Source organism: Leopardus geoffroyi, chromosome C2, assembly GCF_018350155.1.
Source record: "Leopardus geoffroyi isolate Oge1 chromosome C2, O.geoffroyi_Oge1_pat1.0, whole genome shotgun sequence".
NCBI classification, from domain to species: domain Eukaryota; kingdom Metazoa; phylum Chordata; class Mammalia; order Carnivora; family Felidae; genus Leopardus; species Leopardus geoffroyi.
In genome coordinates this window covers 142,302,695-142,328,322 of record NC_059333.1, presented here as the reverse complement: position 1 = coordinate 142,328,322, position 25,628 = coordinate 142,302,695, and the positions used below count along the sequence as shown (strand labels likewise).

Genomic DNA, 25,628 nt, shown 5'->3' with positions numbered 1-25,628 from the left:
GACAGATAAGAATGAAAAGTGACAGTGGCAAATCCGCATTGTTCAGCGGAGAGAGAAAGGTCAACAAAGAGTAGAAACAGAACCCTCAACCCACGCTGCATTCCTCCCCTGGAACGTTCTCTGTGCGTCTTTTCATTCAAGTTCTTTAAATGCTGTTTCCTTGAAACTGACCGGATCCCTTTAGAGGGTGAGGGGAGGACAGGAGCGGGAGGGAAAGAGATGATGGAGGAGGGGAAGGTCTGTGCAGAGAATTCTTCCGACAGCAGCGTCCACTCGGGGCCTTGGGGAGGCCGGGGTCACGGGGCCCTCCTTGCACCAGTGATCTACAACGTCTTGCCTGCGGTTTACAACCGCTCTTTAAAAATACTTTCCCTTTGGGACTGCCCTCGGCTTCTTCCTGCCACCCCCCCCCCCCCGCCCCGCTTCTCTCCCTCCTCCCCCCATAGCGGCCCCAGGCAAAGAAATGCCTCGGCTTCGCCAGCCGATCTTAGAGTAAACTGCGCACTCGGAGGAGTACAATCGACCCGAGGCCAATTCGACCCTTTCCCTTTGCCGCCCTCAAACGACCCTTGACAGCAGCCCCCGCTCACCCCTCAAATGGAAAACCCACAGACACACACACAAACAAAAACCCCAAGTCTTCCCTTCGGTTGCTACCCGCAATGACGTTTCCCCCTCGGGTCCCGCCCCTCCGGGGGCTTGGAATTTTGGGATTGGCCGAGGGGTTGCGGCTAAAAGGCCCCGATTGGGCGCCGAGGCTCTGACTGACAGCAGGGCGGCCGCCGCTCCCTCCCGCCCTCCCTGGTGTGCGAATGTGTGTGTGCGGTGTTATGCCGGACAAGAGGGAGGCGACCGCGACGGTGGTGGCTCTGTTTATTGTCCCTCTCGGTGTGTGGATGTGAGGAAGTCGGGGTGCAGCGCGGCCGACGAAGGCGGCCTTTGAGGCAGCGGCACCAGCGGCGGCGACTCCCGCAACCCCAGCGGCCGGCCTTCGCGGAGTGTGAGGAAGGACAAGGCGCCTTTGCGTCCCCGCCACGTCTGGACGCCCCGGGCTCCCCGGCTGCGCTCGCCGCGCGCACCTCCCGGCCTCGGCCCGGCTTGCTGCGGGGCCCGCGGGCGGGCGGGCGAGGAGGAAGCGCCGCGGCTCTGTCGCCGCCGGCCTCCTGCTTCCTCCTCCTCCACCTCTTCCTCAGCGGCGGCCCTAGGCCCGGGCGACGCGGCCGCCGCGCCTCGAGTTTGAGGGCGCCGGGCGGCGCGGCCTCCTCGGCGGGCTCGGCCGGGCGTCCGCCCCGGGTCTCGACGATGGGGCGCGGGGGGCGGCGCCGCTAGGAACACGACGAGCGGAGCGGTCGGTGCGGAGCAGCGGGGGCCGGCGGCCCGCAGGGAAGCGGGAGCGGCGGCCGCGGCCTCGGGGCCTGTGAGCGGAGGCACCCGCCATGGCCAAGGCGGGCGGCGGCGGCGGCGCGGGAGCCGGCGGCAACGGGGCACTGACCTGGGTGGTGAGTGGCGGGCGACGGAGGGCGGGGGTCCTGGCCGCGGCATTGTTCCTGGCCCGCGGCGGGGGAGGAATTCCGCCGGGCGGACCGGGGGTGGGGAGGAAGGGAAAAGAGAGGGAAATCCGGCGCCCCGGACGGGCGCCCCGTCGGGGCTTCTGCCAGCAGAACCCCCCGCTCCCCGCCCCTTTTCTTTCTTTACCTCTATGGAGGCTCGGCTGCTGGGGCTTACGTGCGCTTAAACTTAGGGGGACAGACCATGAATCCGATAGGAAGCCCTCGCTTCATCTTTTTTCTTCTTTCTCAAGACTCTTCCAGGTCAGTCAGGCATGAGATGATGGGTATGGCAGTAATGCCTGTGTGTCTCTGTGGGTCAGCACTTTTATTAAATGTGGTTTGAGAAAATCCCGGAGAAAGGTGTGTGTGTGTGTGTGTGTGTGTGTGTGTGTGTGTGTGTGTGTCCGTCCTGGAAATGCAAATGCAACCATTTGTGGTTCTCTGACCTCTCAAAGAAGAATGGGTTTGGTGGGGGATTCGTCTAAGGCAATTTACACTTGAGTTCAGAGTCTCGTTCGATTGAAAGCGCATTCGGAATGGCTGTTTCCGCAGCAGCTAATATGCTGTAGGTCGTCCATCTGTCCGGGTGGGATTATTACAAGAAGCGTTCACCTGCGTCAGCATCGCAGGTGAAGCGGGGTGGGGGCCGAATGGAGGGTGCTGGAGAGGTGACCGAAGTGCTTAGCCCCGGAATTAAAGGATTTCGGCGCTCCGTTCCTGCTGGGAAGTAGTAGAGGAGGGAAGACCCAGAGAGATCCGATTCCCACGGCAGATCGATAATTCACCAGCATTTCACTTGCTCAGCATAGAGTTCAGAGCAGGGTCATTTCCTACACAAAAAAAGCGCAGCTCAGCCAACTGACTTGGTTTCCAGGAGAAACATTTAAAAAGCGTTACATTTTACAGGGACTTTCGATGGATTTTCCCTTTTTCAAAACACCCAAGGAAACTTTCATATTGGCATTTTTATTACCACTGCTTCATTTTCTCTTCACTTGGGCCAGGTTGAGGGGAGTTGAGTAAGCAGTTCTGTGTTGAAAAGTATTCCTTGTAAAAAAAAAAAAAAAAAAAGTACGTTACTAGTAGCAGAAAAACGTTTTAACCACTTATGTTTGGGTGCCAGGGTGCTTTGCAAAGTGACTTGCCAGGCTTTTATTGTTGAGTTTTCCGAATTTTGTATCCTGCTCCAATAATGTAGCATGGTGAACAGATCAGAGCCAGAATAGATAACATGTGAGGTTATAAATTATTGGTCCATGCGGTCCATTCTCGGACGGGAGAATGCATAAATGCAAAACACTGATTTTTACAAATGGATGGCCCTTACCCCTGTTACTAAAATCAAACAACTTCTGAAAATTGAGTTAGCCAGATGGTTCTCATTCACTATTTGGAAGTGTCCAGGCCTGATTTGTGTTCCTGAGGACTTCTGATTCTGTAATGGTAAACATTTTGCTCCAAGATTGAATTGGTTGGCATTTGACATTTGATAGCGATATTTAATTTACTGGTATTTAACTTTGTAGATAACTAAATGACTGCTTTTTCTGTCAAGCTCAGTAGGAAACTTACATAAAAAATGTCATGAAACTTAGAGGGTCTCATTCAGTATCAGAAAATTCATTTGATAATTTTGATTTATTAAAGGTTTTTTTTTTCATACAAAACTAATACAGTAAACGTCACTTAATCTTTTACTTATAGATTGTATCCTCTTGTTGGATTAGAAGTTTATTGAAACGCTAATCACTCCGGAAGTCCACTTTAAGATTTGATGCTTGCTTTAAATTTGTCAGGTTATATGACCATCTTTATGTCCATGATCAACATCATTGATCATAGACTAATTTTATGGGAGGCAATATAGTGAGGTGGTTATGAGGAGGGATTTTGATGTCAAGTTGATGTAGATTCAGATCCTTTCTCCAACACATACTCCAAAAGGGACCTATCCTTTCTATGTCTGTTTTCTCATCTATAAAATAAGGTTGCATTGAGAATTAAATGAGATAAACATAGGTAGCCATTTCTGGGTTTAATAAATGGTTTTTGTTGTTGTTGGTGAAGTTCAAGAAATGTACACTCAGAATAATGAAGTTGCTTTTTACATGAAATGCTTTTGAACCCGGGTGAAAGGAAATTATTCCTTTGAAAGAATTCAGGGATTTGTTTCAGTGGTCATCTATTTCTGAAGAGGGGTAACTTTGCTTGCTGTATTGAAACTGGTGTTATGTTGCCACCTGCTTGTGGGTAACAGGAAGAAATAAAAATGGAATTAGTCCCTGATAGCGTTCTTTTGGGAGGGGGATGGGTAATGCCATGTGTTGCTGGTATTAACTTCTATTGGGATGCTTGCCAGCATGTAGTATTAACATTGTCATTGCATGGAAGTTTACATTTTTTATAGGTATCTCTCATGACATATATTTTTAAATGTTTATTATTTTGAGAGACAGAGTGAGAGCAGGGAAGGGGCAGAGAGGGGCGGGAGGTGGGGGGGGGGTAGCGGGGGGAGAATCCCAAGCAGGTTCTGTTCTGCACTGTCAGCACGGAGCCCGATTTGGGGCTCAATTTCACAAACCATGAGTTCATGACCTGAGCCAAAATCAAGAGTCAGAAGCTCAGCCGACTGACCCACCCAGGCGCGCCCTGAAAGTTTACATTTCAGTACCTAAAACCACAAAGCAGGGTGGTTTAAGACTGACATTAACTTCTCCTTATGATACTGTATTTGGTTTGTACTTGATTTATAGCATTTTAAGCTAATTTTTTGAAATTAAAAAAAGTGAAAAATATAGTAGAACTATTTTGAGTTAACACTGACAACAGCTCTGAAGGCTTCCTGAACTAAGCAAAGTTTCTTGAATTAACCTTTAGTTTGTAAAGCTTTGATTAGTAGACCCTCTAGTCAATTTCGTTTTGTTATTTATCATTTGTAAGTGGCTGTAAAAACTTTTGTGGAAACATTAGAATATAGTTAATTACCATATGAATATTGATTTTTTTTCCTAGCAGTACTCTAATTTGGTAGATTAAAAGATATTATAATTGGGGCGCCTGGGTGGCGTAGTCGGTTAAGCGTCCGACTTCAGCCAGGTCACGATCTCACGGTCCGGTCCGTGAGTTCGAGCCCCGCGTCGGGCTCTGGGCTGATGGCTCAGAGCCTGGAGCCTGTTTCCGATTCTTTGTCTCCCTCTCTCTCTGCCCCTCCCCCGTTCATGCTCTGTCTCTCTCTATCCCAAAAATAAATAAACGTTGAAAAAAAAAAAAAGATATTATAATTAAAAATATTAGCATATAAAAAAGTGGTGCCCAGAATAATATAAGAAGCCTTCTATTTACCAAGTTTCAACGATTACCAACTCAAGGTTACCCAGTTTGCCCCTTTTCATTATTTTGAAGTAGAGCAAATCCTAGAATTATGTCATTTCATCTGTAAATATTTCAGTATTTGTCTCTAAAACATAAGTTTCTTTAAAAAATATATAAAACCACAGCTAACATAGTGTTTTAAAAAGTAAAATTCAATGAGGGGTGCCTCGGTGGCTCAGTCAGTTAAGCATTGCATCTGACTTCGGCTCAGGTCACGATCTCACAGATCGTGAGTGGGGTGAGTGGAGCCCCATGTCCGGCTCTGCTGGCAGTTCAGAGCCTGGAGCCTGTTTTGGATTCTGTCTCCCTCTCTTTTTGCCCGCCCCCTCTCGTGCTCTTATCTTTCAAAAATAAATAAGTATTTAAAATTTTTAGAAAAGTAAAATTCAGTGAGAGACAAGGAATACTTTTTTTGTTTACTGTGAATATTTCTAATTCAGAAAACATGATTGTATATTCAAATATTATTTAAAGATTTGTATTAAGAACCTTGCTTTAGGGGCACCTGTGGCTCAGTCGGTTGAGTGTCCATCTCTTGATTTCAGCTCAGGTCCTGATCTCAAAGTTCATGAGTTCAGGCCCCATGTTGGGCTCTGCACTGACAGTGTGGAGCTTGCTTGGGATTCTCTCTCTCTCTCTCTCTCTCTCTCTCTCTCTGCTCTCACTCTCTGTCTCTCAAAATAATAAACAAACATTTAAAAATATATGTCATGAGAGATACCTATAAAAAATGTAAACTTCCATGCAATGACAATGTTAATACTACATGCTGGCAAGCATCCCAATAGAAGTTAATACCAGCAACACATGGCATTACCCATCCCCCTCCCAAAAGAACGCTCTTGACCAGTCTAAATCTTAATTACTCTTCAAGGCTAGCTCAGAGTCTCACCAAACTCTTATCCTCCAGTTTACACTCATCCTTTCCTGTTACTCTTATGGGTAAAAAAAAAAACAACAAAAAAAACCCCAGTATTTTTATATAACTTTCACGCATAATTTTGCCTTTAACAATTAAATTATAAACTCCCTAAAATCAGAGACCATATGTTGTACTTATTTGTATCCTTTATAGTGTTTAGCAAAAAGCTGAATTCATAATCCAACCTCAGTTATTTTTTTTTATTAAACTTTTTTTTTTTTTAACATTTATTATTGAGAGACAGAGAGACACAGCATGAGCAGGGAAGGGGCAGAGAGAGGAGGAGACCCAATGCAAAGCAGGCTTCAGGCTCTGAGCTGTCAGCACAGAGCCCGATGAGGGGCTCAAACTCACAAACTGCGAGATCATGACCTGAGCTGAAGTGGGACTCTGAACAGACTGAGCCACCCAGGTGCCCCTAACCTCAGTTATTCTTAACAAATTGGGTAACTGACATATAACTTCCTCAAAAGTCTATCATTAGTAAGACAAGTGGTCAGGTAGCGATGTTAGATACATTGTCGAGTGACATAAAGCAGCACTTAGAAAATGTTATAATTGGTGCTAACTTTTCTGAATGGAAGTGAGTGTTTACCTGTAGTTTTAGATCTGTTAATTATTTCAGTGCCAGTAGTTGTATTTTACTAAGTACAGCTTTTAAAAACTAAGCCTCTTTTATAGTTTTTAAAAATAGGGCCCCCGTTAGAGAAAAGGTATGATGAGTTTATTATTTTCATTTGCAGAGAAAGAAATGGTTAGAGAATTAGGTAACAAACTATTAATCACCTGACTAAGGCAGAAGTGGGATTGAACCCAGGTTTATCTTTGTAGCCATGATTTAATACAACCTCCCACTTTAAAAACATTAAAAACCAAAAAGCCTCATCTTTTATATCCTGATGTAACAGGATTAAAAAGTCTTCTGGGGTATACTTGTATCTCTTTCTACTAACCTTTCATTTACTTTCACACAAAAAGCTAGGGAATATGTTTCCTTTTTAGGGTAAATGTATCTTGTGTAACAATGCTTTTTAAGAGAATGGGCTGTGAAATCAGATCACATAGTTTCATAATTCAGCTTCTTCAAGTACTAGTTTATTAGCTTTGGGAAAACACTTCTTCAGACTTCCATTTCCTCATCTATAGAAAGAGAATTATGATAAGGGTGTCTACTTTGTGGAGCTCTTTGAGGACTGATTGAGATTATCCATATATTCACATAATGCTGCCACATAATCTCTCAGATGTGTACACATGCATGCGTCTTTTTTTTCTTCAAGTCTATTGAAAAGAATTTTCATGTCTTTTGTCTCAGAGAAAGTATTCTTTTTTTTTAATATTGTGAAATAACAATAAGTCAGCATTCATCACCACACAGTTACAATTTTTTTTCTTTTGATTGGGATTTTTAAGATCAAATCTCTTAGCAACTTTTAAATATACAGTGCAGTATGATTAACTGTAGTCACATTGTTTTACATTACATTCCCAGGACTTCCTTATTTTATAACTGGAAGTTTGTACCTATAGGTCACCTTCTGCCATGTTGTTCCCTTCACCCTCCATATTCAGGGTTTTTGTTTTGCTTTGTTTTTAGATTCCAAATATAAGTAAGATCATACAGTATTTGTCTTTCTTTGATTTATTTCATTTAGCGTAATGCCTTCAAGGTTCATTCATGCCACAAATGGCAAAAGTTCCTTCTTTTTTTATGGATGGATGATATTCCTCTGTGTGTGTGTGTGCGCGTATGTATGTATGTGCGTATGTACCACATTTTCTTTATCCATTTATTAATGGACGCTTAGGTGGCTCATGTGTCTTGGCTATTGTAAATAATGCTGCAGTGAAAATGGGGGTGCATATATCTTTCCAAGTTAGTATTTTTATTTTCTTCAGATAAATCCCAGAAGTGGAATTGCTGGATCCAATGGTAATTTTATTTCTAATTTTTAAAAATAATAATATTTTTCAATAATATTTTTATTTAATATTTTATTAAACATTATTTAAAAATAATTATTACTTTTCATGTTTATCTATTTTTGGGAGAGAGCACAAGTGGTGGAGGGGCACAGAGAGAGGGGGACAGAATCCAAAGCAGGCTCCCCACTGCTAGTGCAAAGCCTGACAGGGGGCTTGAACTCACGAACTATGAGATCATGACCTGAGCTGAAGTCAACCAACTGAGCCACCCAGGTGCCCCCTATTTGTAATTTTTTTGGGGAAACCTCATGCTGTTTTCCATGGTGGCTGCACCGATTTACATTCCTGCCAACAGTGCACTAAGGTTCCCTTTTCTCCACATCCTTGCTAACACTCCTTATTTCTTGTCTTTTTGATAATAGCCCTCCTGATAGGTGTGAGGTGGTATCTTATTGTGGTATTTATTTATTTATTATTGTGGTTTTGAATTGCATTTCCCTGATAATTAGTGATGTTGCATGTTTTTTCATGTGTGTATTGGCCATCTATGTCTTTTTTGGAAAAATGTTTATTCACGAAATCTGCCCATTTTTTTTTGTTGGATTTTTTCTTGCTATTGAGTTGTATGAGTTCTTTATATATTTTGGATATTAACCCCTTATCAGATTTATCATTTGCGAGTATTTTTTCATGTTTGGTAGGTTGCCTTTTTATTTTTTATGGTTTCCTTTGCTGTACAGAAGCTTTTTTTTTTTTTAAGTTTATTTCTGTATTTTGAGAGAGAGTGTGCGTGAGTGAGTGTGAATGGGGGAGGGGCAGAAAGAGAGAGAGAGAGTGTGAATCTGAAGCAGGCTGCATGCTCTCTTGAACTCACAAACTGAGATCATGACCTGAGCTGAAACCAAGAGTTGGACACTTAACGGAATGAGCCACTCAGGTGCCCCTGTGCAGAAGCTTTTTAGTGTGATGTAGTCTCGCTTATTTTTTGCTTTTGTTGCCTCTGCTTTTGGTGTCCATTAAAAAATCATTGTCAAGACCCACATCAAGGAGCTTACATTGAAGTCTTTAATTCATTTTGAGTTCATTTTTGTGTATGGTATAAGATAGGGCTCCCATTTATTCATGCATGTGGCTGTTCAGTTTTCCCAGCACCATTTATTTATTGAAGAGACCATCCTTTCTTCCTTGTATATTATTCACTCTTTCATTGTAAATTAATTGACCATGTATGTGTGGGTGTATTTCTGGGCTCTGTATTCTGTTCATTGATCTTTGTGTCTGTTTTTATGCCAATACCATACTGTTTTGATTATTATGGCTTTTAATATAGTTTGAAACTGTGGTGAGTGGGATGCCTCTAGGTCTTTTCTTCTTACTCAAGATTGCTTTGGCTATCCAGAGCCATACACATTTTAGGATTGTTTGTTCTGTTTCTCTGAAAAATGCTGTTGGAATTTTGATAGGGATTGCATTGAATCTGTAGACTGCTTTGTGTAGTATGGACTTTTTAAGAATATTCTATGAGCATAGACTATCTTTCCATTTTTTTTGTGTCTTCAGTTTCTCTATCAATGTCTTAGTTTTCAGCGAATGGGTCTTTCACCTTTCTGGTTAAATTTATTCCGAAGTATTCTTTTTGATTCAGTTGTAAATGGGATTGTTAATTCCTCTTTCTGATACTTTGTCATTGTACAGAAACACAAGAGAGTTATATATATTGATTTTGTATCCTTCATCTTTCCTGAATTTGTTAATTTTAATAGTTTTTTGGTGGAGTCCTTAGATTTTTCTATATATAATATATTGTCTGCAGATAGTGACAGTTTTACTTCTTCCTTTCCAATTTGGATGCCGTTTAGAGAAAGTGTATTTTTTATTTTCACAGTGGACATTTAAACATTCCTTATGATCTTAAGTATCCCTCACCTTCCATCTCTTTCCCTGTCCCTGGTTTGGGAGGGCATCTCTTGAGGAGCATAGATGGAAGACAAAGTGTTGGTTTTTGTTGTAGCATGGTCCTCTCTATTACATAGGTGAAATATGAGTGAAAGGAACATCAAAGCGTGGCAGTCTTGAGGGAGAAAGGAAGGGGAGGAGATGTAACAAAAGGGTAATGTGAAGTCTAAGGGGTCATTTATAGAAGACAGGAGAAAAGGCTTGTTGCCAAGGTTTTGCTAGCACCACTCTTGTTGGCTTGGTGATGGTGAGATTTTTTGTGCCGATTATGTGAATGACTGGCTCAGTTCCTTTTTAGCACCAACTGGCAAACCATCTCCTCTCCCCTCCTTGGCAGCAATTCATTCTCTCACAGAAAAACAGGAACTGTGGGTGATTGCCCCAAATTGCTATATCTCACGTGACAGCTCTGGAACTGTGCATGGAACAGTCTTTTTTTTTTTTTTTTTCTTAAACAGAATGATCTTGGTACATACTCATTCTGAAATAAAAAATTTGTTTTATTGGAATGTTTTTCTTTCTCTTCTGGTGGTTGAGAAGTATTCTTGATAAAGGTTGAATCTTGGATAAGTGTTATATCTATATTCTTTCACTAGGAGTTAGCAATATTGCAAAAGTGCTATACAATAATATTTTAATATCAATTACATGAATTATTTTGATATTTTTGTTATAATTTAAAAATCCCCAACAACGCATTAATTTGGCAGCCAGCTTTTGAACTTCAGAAAAAGTCATTTATGGCATCATGTGTAAACCACAAAGAGAATTAAAACGTTTTTAGATATGTGAAGGATATTTTCAGATGGGGTTATTTTACATTTTCATTGACTTTAGTTTTATGTGGAAATCAAAATGTTGCTCTGATTTCTTATATTCCATTGTAACTAGATGCTGGATTTATTTCTATAAATAGCTCGGTATTTTGTCCACATAAACAAATTTAGACAGTAAAATAAATTACAAATAAACTTAAATTGTAAGTTTCACTTTTATCAAACCTTAAAATTTATTTAGAATGTTTTTGGTAATTGATTATTTTTACAGGCATATTGTGAATTTTTATTTAATGTGGAGTGCTTAGTGCAATCACGATAGTACAAGGTATTTTACTACTATGAACATATAAGAATAAGAAAAGTTTAAATCATCATTTTTGAATCAAAAGACCCCCTTCTTTTCAGTGTTTCAAATGAGCATAATTCAAAAACTTAAAGCAAATTAAGAAGATAGCGAAACAAGGACTTGAAAAGCAAAAGATGAATACAACAGCAACCACAACAAAAATTTAAAAATCAAACCTCTTTGCTAACATTTACCTGTCTCAGTTAAACAGGAGGATGAGGGGATTATTGCAATTCAATAAGGATTTTTCAGCTTCTCAAATAGTGCTAATCACACAAGAGATTCACTGGGAAAACTTGCAGATTTATAGGTAAACCACATAAGTTGTGAATGAAAACCCAAACATACTGACATTAATATGGGAAGTTTAACACCTCTCCTCCCCAAATGAAACGAGCATAATTCTTTTAGCCTACAAGTGTCAAATATATATCAGTCTTCTTTATCATTTGTGGGATTGAGTGTTTTTATAAATATGTAGATATGGGTTTGCTGGTCTGTTTCTGTTTAAGCTAGTTTCGTGATCTCTTTTCTGAATATTATCAGTAATAGTGTTAAAACTGAAGAACTACTTGGTGATTTCTTTCTTTCCTTTTCTTTTCTTTCTCTCTTAGCTAGAGATAGTGGTAATAACAGCTGGAGGGAAGATGATCAATAGATTTTTCTCATTTTACTTAGTTCTCAGGCCCAAGATGTTTGTACTTATACCTGTTCTAGGGATGGGATCATCCCATTGTGGTGGGGGGGGGTGGGGAGCGAGCAGTTGCTGTCTGTCCTGTCACCCCCAGATTTTGATTTTTAGTGACCTGGACATTATTCAGGGGACAACTTTCTGCTAATAAACAGGACATTATTCCAGGTTTCTGTCAGAAAAACTTACAGACCTCTCAGGAGAGAACCTTCTCTTTCTGTTTGCTGTTAGTGAGCCAGCCATTTGTTGAGAATGGGAAAGTAAAAGACAAATCTGACCACAGTGTTAATTTCTATTTTCTATGCCAAGGCTGCCAATCTTATTTATTTTGGTTTTACTTTTTGCTTAGATTCTAGTGAGAAAGTTGGGAGTGTGGAAGTAATAAGTAGGTATTAACAGTGTCGCTAGAAAAGAGAAACCTTTAGTTTTATTCTAGCTTATTTACATTTTCACATATATGGGTTAATAAACTTTAAAAATACTTCTATCCATATTCATTGTAGAAAACTAGAAAATGTGTATCAGAAAAAAAAATGAAAGGAGCACCTGGGTGGCTCAAGTCGGTTGAGCATCTGACTTCAGCTCAGGTCATGATCTCTTGGTCAGTGAGTTCAAGGCCCACATTGGGCTCTGTGCTGACAGCTCAGAGCCTGGAGCCTGTTTCGGATGCTGTGTTTCCCTCTCTTTCTGCCCCTCCCCACTCATGCTCTGTCTCTCTTGCTGTCAAAAATAAATAAACATAAAACATTAAAAAAAGAAAATAACATTTCTACTTTTCACAGATGATTTTGAATGATATTCTTTTGAGTGTATTTTATATTTTTTCCTATGCGTGTATAATGAGTAATTTTTTTTCTGATGATAATGGGCTCATATTTTTTATATACTCTTGTAATTTTGTTCACTAAACAGTGTAGTTTTAATAAGCTACCCATTTAAAAATACTTGATTGCTAACATTTTCACATAAAAGTTAAAGCAATAGAGTTTATATAGTCAAAACAAATAATTTTTGGTAAAGTTAAATAAAAATATTGACTCAATGAAATACTTAGGTTTAAAGTTTTAAATGCAAGTTTTAGAAATTGAGAGTTAATATTGAATTGTCGACAGATCTCAAAACATTTGTTTTATTATATTCTATAAATAATGTGTTCTTTAAGGCCTTTCAATACTTAAAAATTTTTTTTAATGTTTATTTTTGAGAGAGAGGCAGACAGAGCGTGAGCAGGGGAGGGGCAGAGAGAGACAGAGAGAGAGGGAGGGTGTGTGTGTGTGTGTGTGTGTGTATGAGCGTGAGTGGGGGTGGGGCAGAGAGAGAGAGGGAGGGTGTCTGTGTGTGTGTATGAGCGTGTAAATGGGGGTGGGGCAGAGAGAGAGAGGGAGGGTGTGTGTGTGGTGTGTGTGTGTATGAGCATGTGAATGGGGGTGGGGCAGAGAGACGGAGGGTGTGTGTGTGTATATGAGCATGTGAGTGGGAGTGGGGCAGAGAGAGAGAGAGGGAGGGAGGGAGAAAGAAAGAATCCCAAGCAAGCAGGCTTCACACTGTCAGCGCAGAGCCTGATGTGGGGCTTGAACCCACAAACCGTGAGATCGTGACCTGAGCCAAAATCAGGAGTTGGACACTTAGCTGACTGAGCCACACAGGCACTTGTCAACTTATTTTCTAACATTTATATATTATTCTTAGAGAAAATTACAGGTAGTAATTTAACAAAGCCAACTATGTTTCACTTGTTCTCTCATTTTTGAGACATTATCCTATCAAGAATGACAACTTTTGAACTTGATAGGGATCTGTTAGGTGCAAGCAAACATTCCTTATTCTCTCGTAATCCATTTGGGAGGAAGAAGGGATATGGGAAAAGTTGTTAATTCTTAAAGGAGTGCTGAAGGGCTTTACCCTTGTTTTACGTACTTGTGTGTGCGCGCACCCTTTTAGTTCAGTGTAACTGGTCAGGGCTAAATGTGGAAGCCCGAATTAGGTAGACCTGTCTTTGGTTTAGTCAAATCAAAGATGTTTTCTTTGTTGTGGGATTTGGAGTAGTAGCCTGGGATCAGAAAGCCTTTACTTGCATGGTTATTATAAGTTCCTAACCTTTATGCCAATGATTGCAAATAGTTCTAAGTTAATGCTCACTTTTATTCCATAGCATTTATTGCCTTTAAACACTTTCTAAAAGAGTGTGATCTTAGTCCTTACTATTCTGAGGACCCATTATAAAAAATCAATTATGTTTTTACCTTTAGATTTGTTTCTGTAAATTAATGAGCTATCTCATGAGAAGCCAGGATTAGAAATTTGGAGACTGTCTGGTATTTTTAAAATATAATTCATACTTCTGGCCAGTTCATCATCTAACTCTTGATAGAAATAGAATGTGAAGACTTTATGAAACAATTATTTTCTTTTATCCAAAGCTGTTTTTAATTGAGCAGTGTAATGTATAAATGAAAGAATGTATAAGAATATAGTTTAAAATATAGAAAATGAGTTATTTGTAATACTTTATTTTGAAATATTATTAAGTATCTTTAATTTTATGTTAAATTTATGGCACTGGAAGATTTTAATTAATGTTTGAATTTCCATGGAGTTTGTAAGTTACAATTCTTGTCCTGGTTTAGACTGCTCAGAGGTTCTGCATTTGATTTTTAAACATAAATTTCAAGACTATGTAATGGCCTTTTTTCAAATATTAACTTTAAAGATAATGGTGTGTATGGATGGCATGTATTCAGGTCCTATATTTAGGACCTGAATTGAAGTGACTTGTTCAAATGCATAAAAACAAAACAAAACAAAACCTCTTTTGTTGTTTGTCTTCTGACCGCTTCATTTCTACTAAATTCCAAGACCTGTGAAGATATCTCAATTTTCATTGTGTCTTATATGTGAATTATTTTTTGGTTGTAAAAAAATATGTCAGTATAACACCTTTCTTTTAGTGAGATGTCTTATTTGTCAACATTAGGGAATTCCAGAAGAAGCGTGTGTTCTCTGCTGCTATTAAGACAGGGAAATCTCTAGACCTCGGGAATTGGATTAGGGATCTTTATCTACTGTACGAATGGTTAGGATTAAGATCACCAACCTCTGTCTCTTTGGAATTGGCATAGAAACTAGAATCATGGGATGCCTCAGTAATGAGGTACCTAGCACTGATATATAAGGAATTATTGGCATGACCTCTAAAAAGTGTGAAATTTGAGATTTCATAAACCATGCTTAGTATTTTCAGCAATATCAGTGCATATTAATTAACTACATAGGTTACTATTTTGTGTAGGTTACTTTTGCCTACTCTTTACTATAATTTTCAGTAGCTTAATGGCAAGGCGTTGGTATGTGGAAGACTTGGGGACTCCTGCAGCTAGCCAGATTTAGTCATTGTGAACCTATAACCTGACCAGAACTCCTGTTCCTTCGAAAGTTTTTGAGGACTGTAAGAATTATCTTGAAAACTTACAGAATTGGGAAATATTTATATTTGTGGATTATATAGGTGTAGGCATATGACTTTACCTACCTTTTGGGCTGAGTCAAAACTGCAGTTTTTCACTGTACTAAAAGAACTGGACTGTGAGTAAATAGACCTGTGTTCTCTTAAAGACTTAAAAATCAGTGAGCCTGAGAGATAATATGATAATTAAAAAGAAAGCCTATGTCTTGTGTCCATATACATTTTAGTTTACCCCTTGGTAGGTTATTTAAATTTGATTTTTTGGTTAATTTTAGACTCTTTTTGATCAGAACAATGCTGCAAAAAAAGAAGAGTCAGAAACTGCAAACAAAAATGATTCTTCAAAGAAGTTGTCTGTTGAGAGAGTGTATCAGAAAAAGACACAACTTGAACATATTCTCCTTCGTCCTGATACATATATTGGGTCAGTGGAGCCGTTGACACAGGTAATTATTTGTTAAATTTTGAGATTAGGAGATGTATATCTGTTCTACTTAATAAAATTTTTGTGATTATATGCTTAGTACATAATTTCATGTCTTTGTGGTCATATGTAAAGTAGGGAGAGAGATTTAAGGTAGGTAGAAATGTCTTCATTTCCTGCTGAAGATAAAAAACTAGGAGATAAAAACTATTAGAGGTCAGGAGTATAGAGTAAAATGGTAGCGTGTGAACCTTTTAAAAATTCTTAAGTTTATGCTGTGGTTTGCTTCAAATTGTAGAGTTTATATATATATACACTAATGACCCTTTGATGCTTACTATGAACTTGGCTTTTGCACATATTATCTGATTCTAACAATTTTGGGATGTAGGTACTGTTACCCCCTTTTTATAGACAAGGAAACTGAAGTTTAAATAAATGTAAATAACTTGTTCAGATCTCTCAGCCAATAAGAGCTGGGATTCAAAGCTAAATCTCTGACTCTAAAGTCATGCTGTATTCATATTATTTTAATCTGTGCTCTTTATAGAAAAATCTAAAACATGAAGTAAAATATGTATATATTTTTGGGTTTTTTTCCCTATTTTACTTAAATATTGTTTCTAACAATTCTTGGTGCCTTATATTAATAATCTGACTTTATGTGTAAGAGTACAGACTCAATACAAAATGAATAATTTATCCATTTTGAAACTTTTGAAATTGGATATGAATGTAGTGAAGATGATTGGAACTGAAGTAGTGTATGTGTTTTTACTTTGAAAGTCTAAGTTTTAACAGAGGAAATGACAGATGTGGGTTTATACTATGTAAAATTGATGTTAAATGCTTTTTTACCCAATAATTCCTTTTGAATTTTTCTTGTAATGCAGCTAATGTGGGTATATGATGAAGATGTAGGAATGAATTGCAGAGAGGTTACCTTTGTGCCAGGTTTATACAAGATCTTTGATGAAATTTTGGGTGAGTACTTGCTTAAGATTTAATGCATTTGTGTCCGTTGATGTATATATATATACACACCAATATGTAAATAAAGCTAGACTTACAGTATAAATTTTAAAGGCATATCTTGGGCTTATGTGCTGAATATAATGTTCTTCAGAAAATTTGTCACTTGCTGTAACATTTTCATATTTGTGCACATATCTTTGAATTTATTTATAAAATGAATTTGTTGTATTTGATCAGTAATCCAAAGTTGGTTTGTATCTTGTATGTGTAGTCATTGCAGGTTGTGTGTGCATCCCTTTTACCTAGGGCGGCATGTTAAAAATATAGATTACAGGACCTGATCCTTGAAGATTTAGTGAGTTTGCAGTGAGACATGTAAAATTGTGGTTTTTACCAACAGATCAGTCATTTCTGTTGGGCAGAAGCAATCATTGTTCTGAATGATCTCTGTTTTTTTTTTCCAAATCATAGGATTAATTAAATCAATGAAATGTGAATGCTTATTTGATTACTAGGGAATGCTTGCACATTGGAAATATTTTTAGTCAAGGACTTTCTAGAGCCTCTGGGCTCTGCTACCTCATCAGCCACTTGAGATTTCCTCGACAGCTGGGTTATGTGGGTCTCTCTGAGCTTCCTCCAGCTTTCCTCCTTTGGGGAAAGAATAGGGGAGTAAACCTGATTACTTGCATTTTATACCTTTCACTCTTGTTTCCCAGCTATCCACTCACTTTTACTTTTTTGTTACATAGTGTTTACCAGGAACATAGTCGTTCTGTGACTGAAGTTGAATTTGACAGCTAGCTTGCGTTCAAATATCTGTAGTCATGTGTCTAACCACAGCAGTGGTTAATATATGAAAATATATTATTATAGTACATAAGATTTAGTTTTGATTTCTAAGGATGCTGAAGACGTTGCCTTTTTAATTTAAAAATAATTTATTTTATCTCAACCTGTCTATAAAACCACTAGATTATTGAAGGATATCAAGAGAAAGATACAGTATAATTAAATTCAAATTTTTTTCTTTTGGGCCTCACCTGGATTAGGGGGTTATAGCCTGCAGATGTTTGTTTTTAATTATTTTTATATATCACAAAATCTACCCTTCCCCTACCCCTTGTTTTTAGTAGATAACACAATAGTAATTTAGTGTGATATAAAATTTAAGAATATTATTTGGAAAATAAAGTTTTATATTAGAAATTAGTAATAATTTTCATTAACTATTACTATCTGTAAATATTTATATTAAGTTGGGATGCACATGAAGTTGTGTCATGTATTTATTTTATTACTCATCACAATATTTAATTTGTAGTTAATGCAGCTGACAATAAACAGAGGGATAAGAATATGACCTGTATTAAAGTTTCTATTGATCCGTAAGTATATTTCAAGTTTAATTTTTTTTTTTTTTCAACGTTTTTTATTATTTATTTTTGGGACAGAGAGAGACAGAGCATGAATGGGGGAGGTGCAGAGAGAGAGGGAGACACAGAATCGGAAACAGGCTCCAGGCTCCGAGCCATCAGCCCAGAGCCCGACGCGGGGCTCGAACTCACGGACCGCGAGATCGTGACCTGGCTGAAGTCGGACGCTTAACCGACTGCGCCACCCAGGCGCCCCTCAAGTTTAATTTTTTATGCTAAGTTGTTTTATTCTGATAGCCCCCAGCTTTTTTGAATACTCTTCAAATACTGTATACAATTAGTACTCCTAAAGTTTCCCTGTAGCATGAGACATTGTTATTTTTGCCTCTTTTAGCCATAATATAGTATACTTTTATAGTTTTCTCTCTCATTCATGATGTTTTATTCCAAAGCACTTCCTTATGGGAACACTTGGAAACCATTTTTCTCTCTCTTTGGTGCTGCGGCTATTGTTTCAGGTGATACAGTGGTCGCTTGATGTTTCCTTTTTTGTCTTTGCTTTAGGAGTCAAGGCTAAGGGCTATTGCTAGTACTCTTCCAATTATATTATGGGTAAAATTTATTTTTTATGACCAGTATTTGGACTTTTCCATTATTTATAACATCATTTGTAAATTAGGAACTGCTGGTATTATAGAATATATACCAGGTGTTCAGCTAATTAGATCTCGCTATGGTGATTTGTTTTGGAGAATTGAAAGGGAGTGAAAATAATACAGTTTTAAGATAGAAATATTACTGTTACATTTATCCTGTTTTTGCCAGCATGCTTTTGTAAAATACTGCATTACTTATATCATTTATAATCTTATTAGTAATTTCGAATGATGTTACGGTTTTTCTCTAATGTGAACATTTAATAATTCAGGTTTAGTCTTACTGTCACTAATCTAATTTTAGATGGTATGGTTACGATTCATGTATATATGTATATAAAACAGTATCTTATATGAAAATATTACCACATAACTGTGCTGTTAAAGTTCTAGATTTTTCTTTTTCTTTCCATTTTTCCCCCCCTTTGGATCCTTTCTGTAACAAATACATTCTTGAGGATTTATGTGGTAAAGTGCATAGGACCCTTATAAATTGTAATTTATGCAGAGTTTAAAATAGTTTCAACGAAATTTTAGCTTCAAGATTACTTTTTTTCTATATTTAGGAAATTATCAGTTAAAAACAGTATCATTTAATGTGCTTTAGGAGAGCTAGCTAGTGAGGAGTAATAGATGTTGAATGTTAGATAACATTAAACTTTTTAAAGTTCAGAGTGGAAAGATTTTGACTGAAAACTAAGGAAGAAGGGGCTCTTTCTTAAATACATTCTTGATGAACATGATTACAGCTGTTTGGTTCTTTTATCTTAATTGTTTTGGCCACATTAATCCAACAACATGGACTTAAAACAGCTTACACAGAATCCCGTCATAACAAAGTGATGAAGAAGTGAGCTATAAAACAACACTGTAGACTGAATAGTGGCTCTTGGTGGAGTGCTTTACCTTTAAATTTATTATAGATTCTGGACAAAGTAGTTCTACGTAACTAGTGCCTTTAGTGATCTTTTTCCCTTTTTGTTTTTTTTTTTTAACTTTTGAAAAAAATTTTTGAAAAAAAATTTTTTTTTAAAATATTTGAAAGAGAGAGTGCGAGCTGGGGAGGGGGAGGAGCAGAGAGAGAGGGAAACACATAATCTGAAGCAGGCTTCAGGCTCTGGGCTGTAGGCACAGAGCCTGACACGGGGCTCGAACTCATGAGCCAGGAGATCATGACCTGAGCTGAAGTCGGATGCTCAACTGCCTGTGATACCCAGGCGCCCTTAAAGAAGTTATTAAAAGCAGAATTGAAATGGGAAACTGCTATTCTGCTATTTATTTCATTGACCCAGTGTTCTCTGCTGTTCATTTTTGATATCCTCTGAGTTTCATTCTTTTTAACATTTTTGTAGAGCAGATTTAAAATTTTCTTTGTGCACATGTGTACATGAACTCTTTGTAAAGGAGAGGTTAAATTTTGATAGTTAATGGGTTAAGTGTGGATAGCTTAGCTCTTATTCTTTTTCAATAGTACTCTAATGTGGAGGTAAAGTTTAAATAACAGCCATGGTTCTAAAAGGCATAAGAATATATTAGCAGGGGGTGCCATGCAGAATTTGGGCAGCTTTGCTAGAATTTGGAGCAACTGTTTACAGAAGAACTTAAAACTCATTAAGTAATAGAATATGATGGTTAGTATTGAAACAACTTATTTGTTGGCAGCTATCTGATTAAAAACAAATGTGGAAAGCATATTAACCAGAATTCTAACTTTCCCTCTAGTTTAAGTGTCCTTGTTTATGTAGGGTTAAATCTCTTAAATCCGTAGCTTTATAAAATTGTACACACTCCTATTGAAATACATCAACATATATATTTTTATTTTTTAAAAATTGGGATTGTATGCTTTTTCCATTTTTATTTGACATATTGTGGACAGCCTTTGTTATTAACTTATATAGATCTGCTTAAATCTTTGTAACTGTTACTAATTATCATGTTGATATATCATAATTTAACCTTTTTCCAGTTGATGAATATTAGATATTTAGATTGTCTTCCAGGTTTCTTTCTGGTTTTAATTATTTTGAAACTTTATTTGTAGCTCATTCAAACATAGTATTCTTTTTCCTAATATTTCCGTGAAGATTATTAATGGAACAAAGATTATATTATAGAACTCTGAAGCATTGTTTAGAGCTTACAGAAATAAATGCCAGATCTGGGAAGTGATGTAGATTGGGATTTTTCAGTAGCGAGGGGTGACTGATAGAAAGTTCAAATTTCATACTTAGGCTTACTGAATGTAGATGTGAAGCCTTATTTATTTACTTTTTAACTGTGATAATGAATTTACAAAATGCTTATCTTAATTATAGTACCATATATGATACACTAAATTGGATGAAAACCATTTTAAAGGTTTACTCATATGACTGTATTGGCTTTTGTGTCATTCTGAGATATTTAAGGTCTGTAACTTTCATTGTCTTTCTTTATTTCCTTTAGGATTCTTCTCTATTAACTTTAAGCTCCATGAAGTTTCTTATAGAAAATAGGTACTTAATAATTACAGGTTTTAAGCTTAAGCTAAAAAGTATTTGGAAGTCAGAAAAGTAGTGTAGTTTCTGGCCTGTGTTTCTAGGGCCCACTATTACCTCTGGAGATAGGAGGCACAAGTGGAGGTACAATAGGCAATTTGAAACTGCTACATACTTAAACATTCAGCTGTGTATTCTGTAGAGGGTGTTTACCTACAAGTGAGATAATCTAATCTCCTGAGGTCCCCAATAAATAATTTAGATTTTTTTTTTCTAATTTTGGTATATAAGCAAATTTTGGTATATAATTTTGGCTGGGTAAAAGGCTTCATGGAGAACTGAAATCATAAACTGACTTCTCAAAGTTAGGGTAAATTGTGGCCAAAGAGACTAAAAAGGCAAAGGAAAGACCAGTAAACAAAGAAATGGAAGAATTGAGAATGAACATGGACAAGTATTAAAACTGACCTGAAGGAAAAATAGGATATGTGTTGCAGAACAGTGGCAATTAAATTTGACTGTAATTAAGGATATGGCTGTAAACATGTAGTAGAGGACTTTTCAGCTTTGTATACAGTATTTAAGGTGATAACTAGGCTAGCTTCGTGTATTAGTATTTGGAATGAAGAAAGGACTGAATACTCATATGAAATGAATCTAAGGACATACTAGTAAGTCTTGATGACTAAGGACTCTAGAGAATGATCAGGAGATCTGAATAAAAAATGCTATCAAAATTTGAGCCTAGGACATTTGGAGAATAGAACCTGTGTTGGAGAACGAGGGAAAGAAAAGTTGGTTGCTGATTTAGGGAAAGAAGACGATGTGCTGCTAAAAGTTATTTTTTAGTTTGTTTCTTTCTTGATTTAATTAACTGATTTCCCTCTGGATATATGATTTTAATTTTGGCTTTTATAGCAATTTTTTAGTCTTAATAACTACTTCTAAAAATTCTTCAGAGATTAAGGTATGTATATGTGAGTGAAATTCACATTAAATTCTTAGTATATCTAAGAATAATTATGAATTAGATTGGCAAATGGTAACTTTTAGAGCCAGTTCTCAGTGTTGGTTATGATGCTGTGTTTCCTTTCAAATTTGGCTCTTAAATGGGTTAAAGCATCATAGTATGTACTACTCAAAATGATAGAGTAGGCAAAATTTTCCATCATGACTATTGCCTACATCAAGTCGATGTTAGCTATAGGAGCCTCTATTGTATACCATTCGGGGCTTAAATGGATGATAGGAAAACCCAAAAAACCTAAAATAGGTAACATCTACATTTTTTAAAACCATTAAAATTAGTTTATAACAATGATTGCTATAATGCAAAACAACCCTGTAATACTTAGTCTGAGAATGGAATACATTTCAGGCTGTTTGTCCTCTTCCATATGTACTGCAGCAACAGGCAGGAAATGAAAATGGCAATGGCAGCTGGTTCTGCAGAGCTTGTGATTCACAGGTGGTATCCTGGTAGAATGAAGCAGGAAGAGATCATGGCTAATGTATTTGAAAAGAAACGGATCTGTGGCTGACTTTTTCTTTTTAAGTGTATGGGGGGGGGGGGGAGGGGCAGAGAGAGGGAGAGAGAAAGAATCCCAAGCAGCCTGACACAGGGCTTAAACTCCTGAACTGCGAGATCATGACCTGAGCAGAAATCCAGAGTCAGACGCCTGACTGAGCTACCCGGGCGCCCCTGTAGCTAGCTGATTTCTTGTAAAAGCTTCACTGCTTTAACTGTTTTCTGGGAGGTTAAGAAGTTTCTTTTCCTGAGAAAATTTTCAATATTACCTGCAGATCTTAGTGGCCCTAATTTGAGTTATGACTAGGATAGAAATGTGTATCCTCAGCAAGTATTTTCTTGAAAGATGAGTGTCTTCTAATTAGTAATGGCTTTAGTTTAGCTTACAGTTACTCAGGTTTGTTCTGGATTACTTTATTTTTTTATGGAAATTAACATATCTTTAAACCATTTTAAGCTCTAAACTCTGCTTGTTTATTTACAGTGAATCTAACATTATAAGCATTTGGAATAATGGGAAAGGCATTCCAGTAGTAGAACACAAAGTAGAGAAAGTTTATGTTCCTGCATTAATTTTTGGACAGCTTTTAACATCCAGTAACTATGATGATGATGAGAAAAAAGTAACAGGTAAAGTCTAAATGGCTGATCAGAATTTTTATTGAATTTTTTATGCTTTCAACATAAAATTTAACTATTCCTATATTAAATATTACAGAAAAGGAAACCTATGTAGTTTTATTGTGAGAATTATTTTCAGAATTAATGTCTATAAAAAACTATCATGTGTAAGTATTATGTCTGACAGAGAAATTTTAAAAGCTTAATTGATAGTACATTGGCTCATGCTAGAACTCCTGGAACTCTAACCTGGCTGACAGATTGAGTTTTGAATTAGAGTACTAATGAAAGTCAGATGTATAATTCCTGTGTATGTGAATTTCTTGTTACATAAGCACCATGTCTTTTGTTTGATATCAGTTAAATTACTTCTAAACTGTTTTAGGACGGTCGAGATTGGAAATCTAGGCTTTGTAAATAGAGTTGAAAGTGCTTTGATCAAAACCAAATGTTTCCCTACTTATTTCCATTGCTCAAGTGGGTTGATGGTTTTTATTTATTTATTTTTCAAAACCAAGGCTTTAGGAAGTGACGTAGATTAAATTTTTGTAATAGAGAAGTAACTTTGATAGAAATCTCAGATTTTGTACTCATATACACTTACTTGATTATAGGAGATAGCAAGTTTAATTTTTTTGTGATGAAGGTAATGAATCTGCAAAGTGCATATTATTTATATTATCATATGTGCTAAATCTTAATTGTATTTTTCTTTAAATGAAAAAATCCAAATATACTCTGAAATATTCAATTCATGATTATTAAGGTAATGCAGTAAGTGGAACTATTTTGCAACAGATCTGCTCTATGGTAGATAAGTTAACCAAGTTCCCTAAAATCCCTTTCGTTAAACCTTTCACATTTAATTGTTCTTACAGGTGGTCGCAATGGTTATGGTGCAAAACTTTGTAATATTTTCAGTACAAAGTTTACAGTAGAGACTGCTTGCAAAGAATACAAGCATAGTTTTAAGCAGGTATGATAGAAATGTGTCTAATTTTTTTAAAATTGTATTTTGTTGCTTTGCTAATAAGATAATAGAACCTTAGGTAAATTGCATTGATGATGCCTGTACAACTTTTTTTTTTAAGCATTAAGCTCATCAATAGAGTGAAAAGACTTAAGAATGCCTAGATTTTTACATAAACCTTTTTCCTGTTCATTGAAAGCAAAGTGCTTTATTTAATAGACTTTTCCTTTAATTGAGCATTACTGAAAATGTCCTTAACCTTACAGATTAATTGAAATGCATCCACTTAGCATATTTGAAAAATTCTTCATCAGTTCATCAAATTCCTGTTTCAGAATTCTGTCTTATTTTTATTCTGGTAGGCTTTTGAAAAAGTTTGAAATTTTACATAGCTAAAATAATTTTGTCAGGAAAAGCATCATACTTATTTTTGTAAAATTCTAAATAGTCATGTTGAAGAATTTGAAAGTTATTAACAGCGTATAAAGTTGTGCAGTTCATTTTGCTTATTTTCAACATGAGGTTATTATAATATAGTAGCGTTCCCCCTACCCCCCCTTATCTAGTGGTTTCACTTTCCATGGTTTTAGTTAATCCGCAATAAACCGTGGTCCAGAAGCAGATGATCCTCCTTCTGACATATTTGGAAGGTTAGTTAGTAGCCTAATACTAGGTCACAGTGCCTACATCATTCACCTTACTTCATCTCTTCATGTAGGCATTTTTCATCACAAGGAAGTTGACTACAGTACAGTAAGGTATTTTGAGAGAGAAAAAGACCACTTTCACATAACTTTTATTACAGTATATTGTAATTATTCCATTTTATTGTTAATTTCTTACTGTGCCTAATTTATAAATCAAACTTTATCTTAGATATGTACATATAGAAAAAAACACAGTATATGTAGGATTTGATACTATCCATGGTGCAGGTCTTGGAACATAGAGAAGGGAATACTGTTTTAAATTTTTTTTCATCTCTGATATTATCAGTTTCCAGGATTTGTTTATTGCGAAGCTGGAAAATGGATGTAGTTATGGTAAATGATTGTTTTCATGAGCTGAGTCTTTATGTATTATAAAATTTAGAAGTATTAAATATTTAAATATTTTTTCTTTTAAAGACATGGATGAATAACATGATGAAAACTTCTGAAGCCAAAATTAAACATTTTGATGGTGAAGATTACACATGCATAACATTCCAACCAGATCTGTCTAAATTTAAGATGGAAAAACTTGACAAGGATATTGTGGCCCTCATGACCAGAAGAGCTTATGATTTGGCTGGTTCATGCAAAGGGGTCAAGGTCATGTTTAATGGAAAGAAATTGCCTGTAAGTGTCTTCTAAAATAGTAAATGCTTTGTTATTTTGTGGGCAGCTTATAGTTAAATCTAACTGCTTTACGCCCTCAGTTATCTTATAGAACAATTAAAAATACAGCAAAGGATTCTATTTTACCTTCATTTATTCCATTTCTAGTGTTCCTAATTTCTTGGTGTAGATTTTAGTTTCAGATCTTAATCATATTCCTTCTGCCTGGAGATCTCTAATTTCTTGTAGGTAGGTCTGGCAATAAATTCTCTTA

General features: G+C 37.0%; 1 protein-coding gene across 2 annotated transcripts in view; it reads left to right on the top strand.

Annotated features, from left to right (window-relative positions):
* Positions 1–1,113: 1,113 nt before the first annotated feature.
* The window catches only part of TOP2B (DNA topoisomerase II beta), a 65,229-nt gene continuing 40,714 nt past the window's right edge, over positions 1,114–25,628 (top strand). Inside the window, exons 1-7 of one of the 2 annotated variants that reach the window (XM_045436326.1) lie at positions 1,114–1,499; positions 15,296–15,451; positions 16,323–16,413; positions 17,729–17,792; positions 22,929–23,074; positions 23,944–24,041; positions 25,163–25,375. In XM_045436326.1, coding sequence (XP_045292282.1) covers positions 1,437–1,499; positions 15,296–15,451; positions 16,323–16,413; positions 17,729–17,792; positions 22,929–23,074; positions 23,944–24,041; positions 25,163–25,375 — 831 coding nt within the window. In that variant the 5' untranslated portion in view covers positions 1,114–1,436. Of the gene's footprint in view, positions 1,500–15,280; positions 15,452–16,322; positions 16,414–17,728; positions 17,793–22,928; positions 23,075–23,943; positions 24,042–25,162; positions 25,376–25,628 lie in introns of both variants that reach the window. The other variant, XM_045436325.1, reaches the window with a different exon arrangement.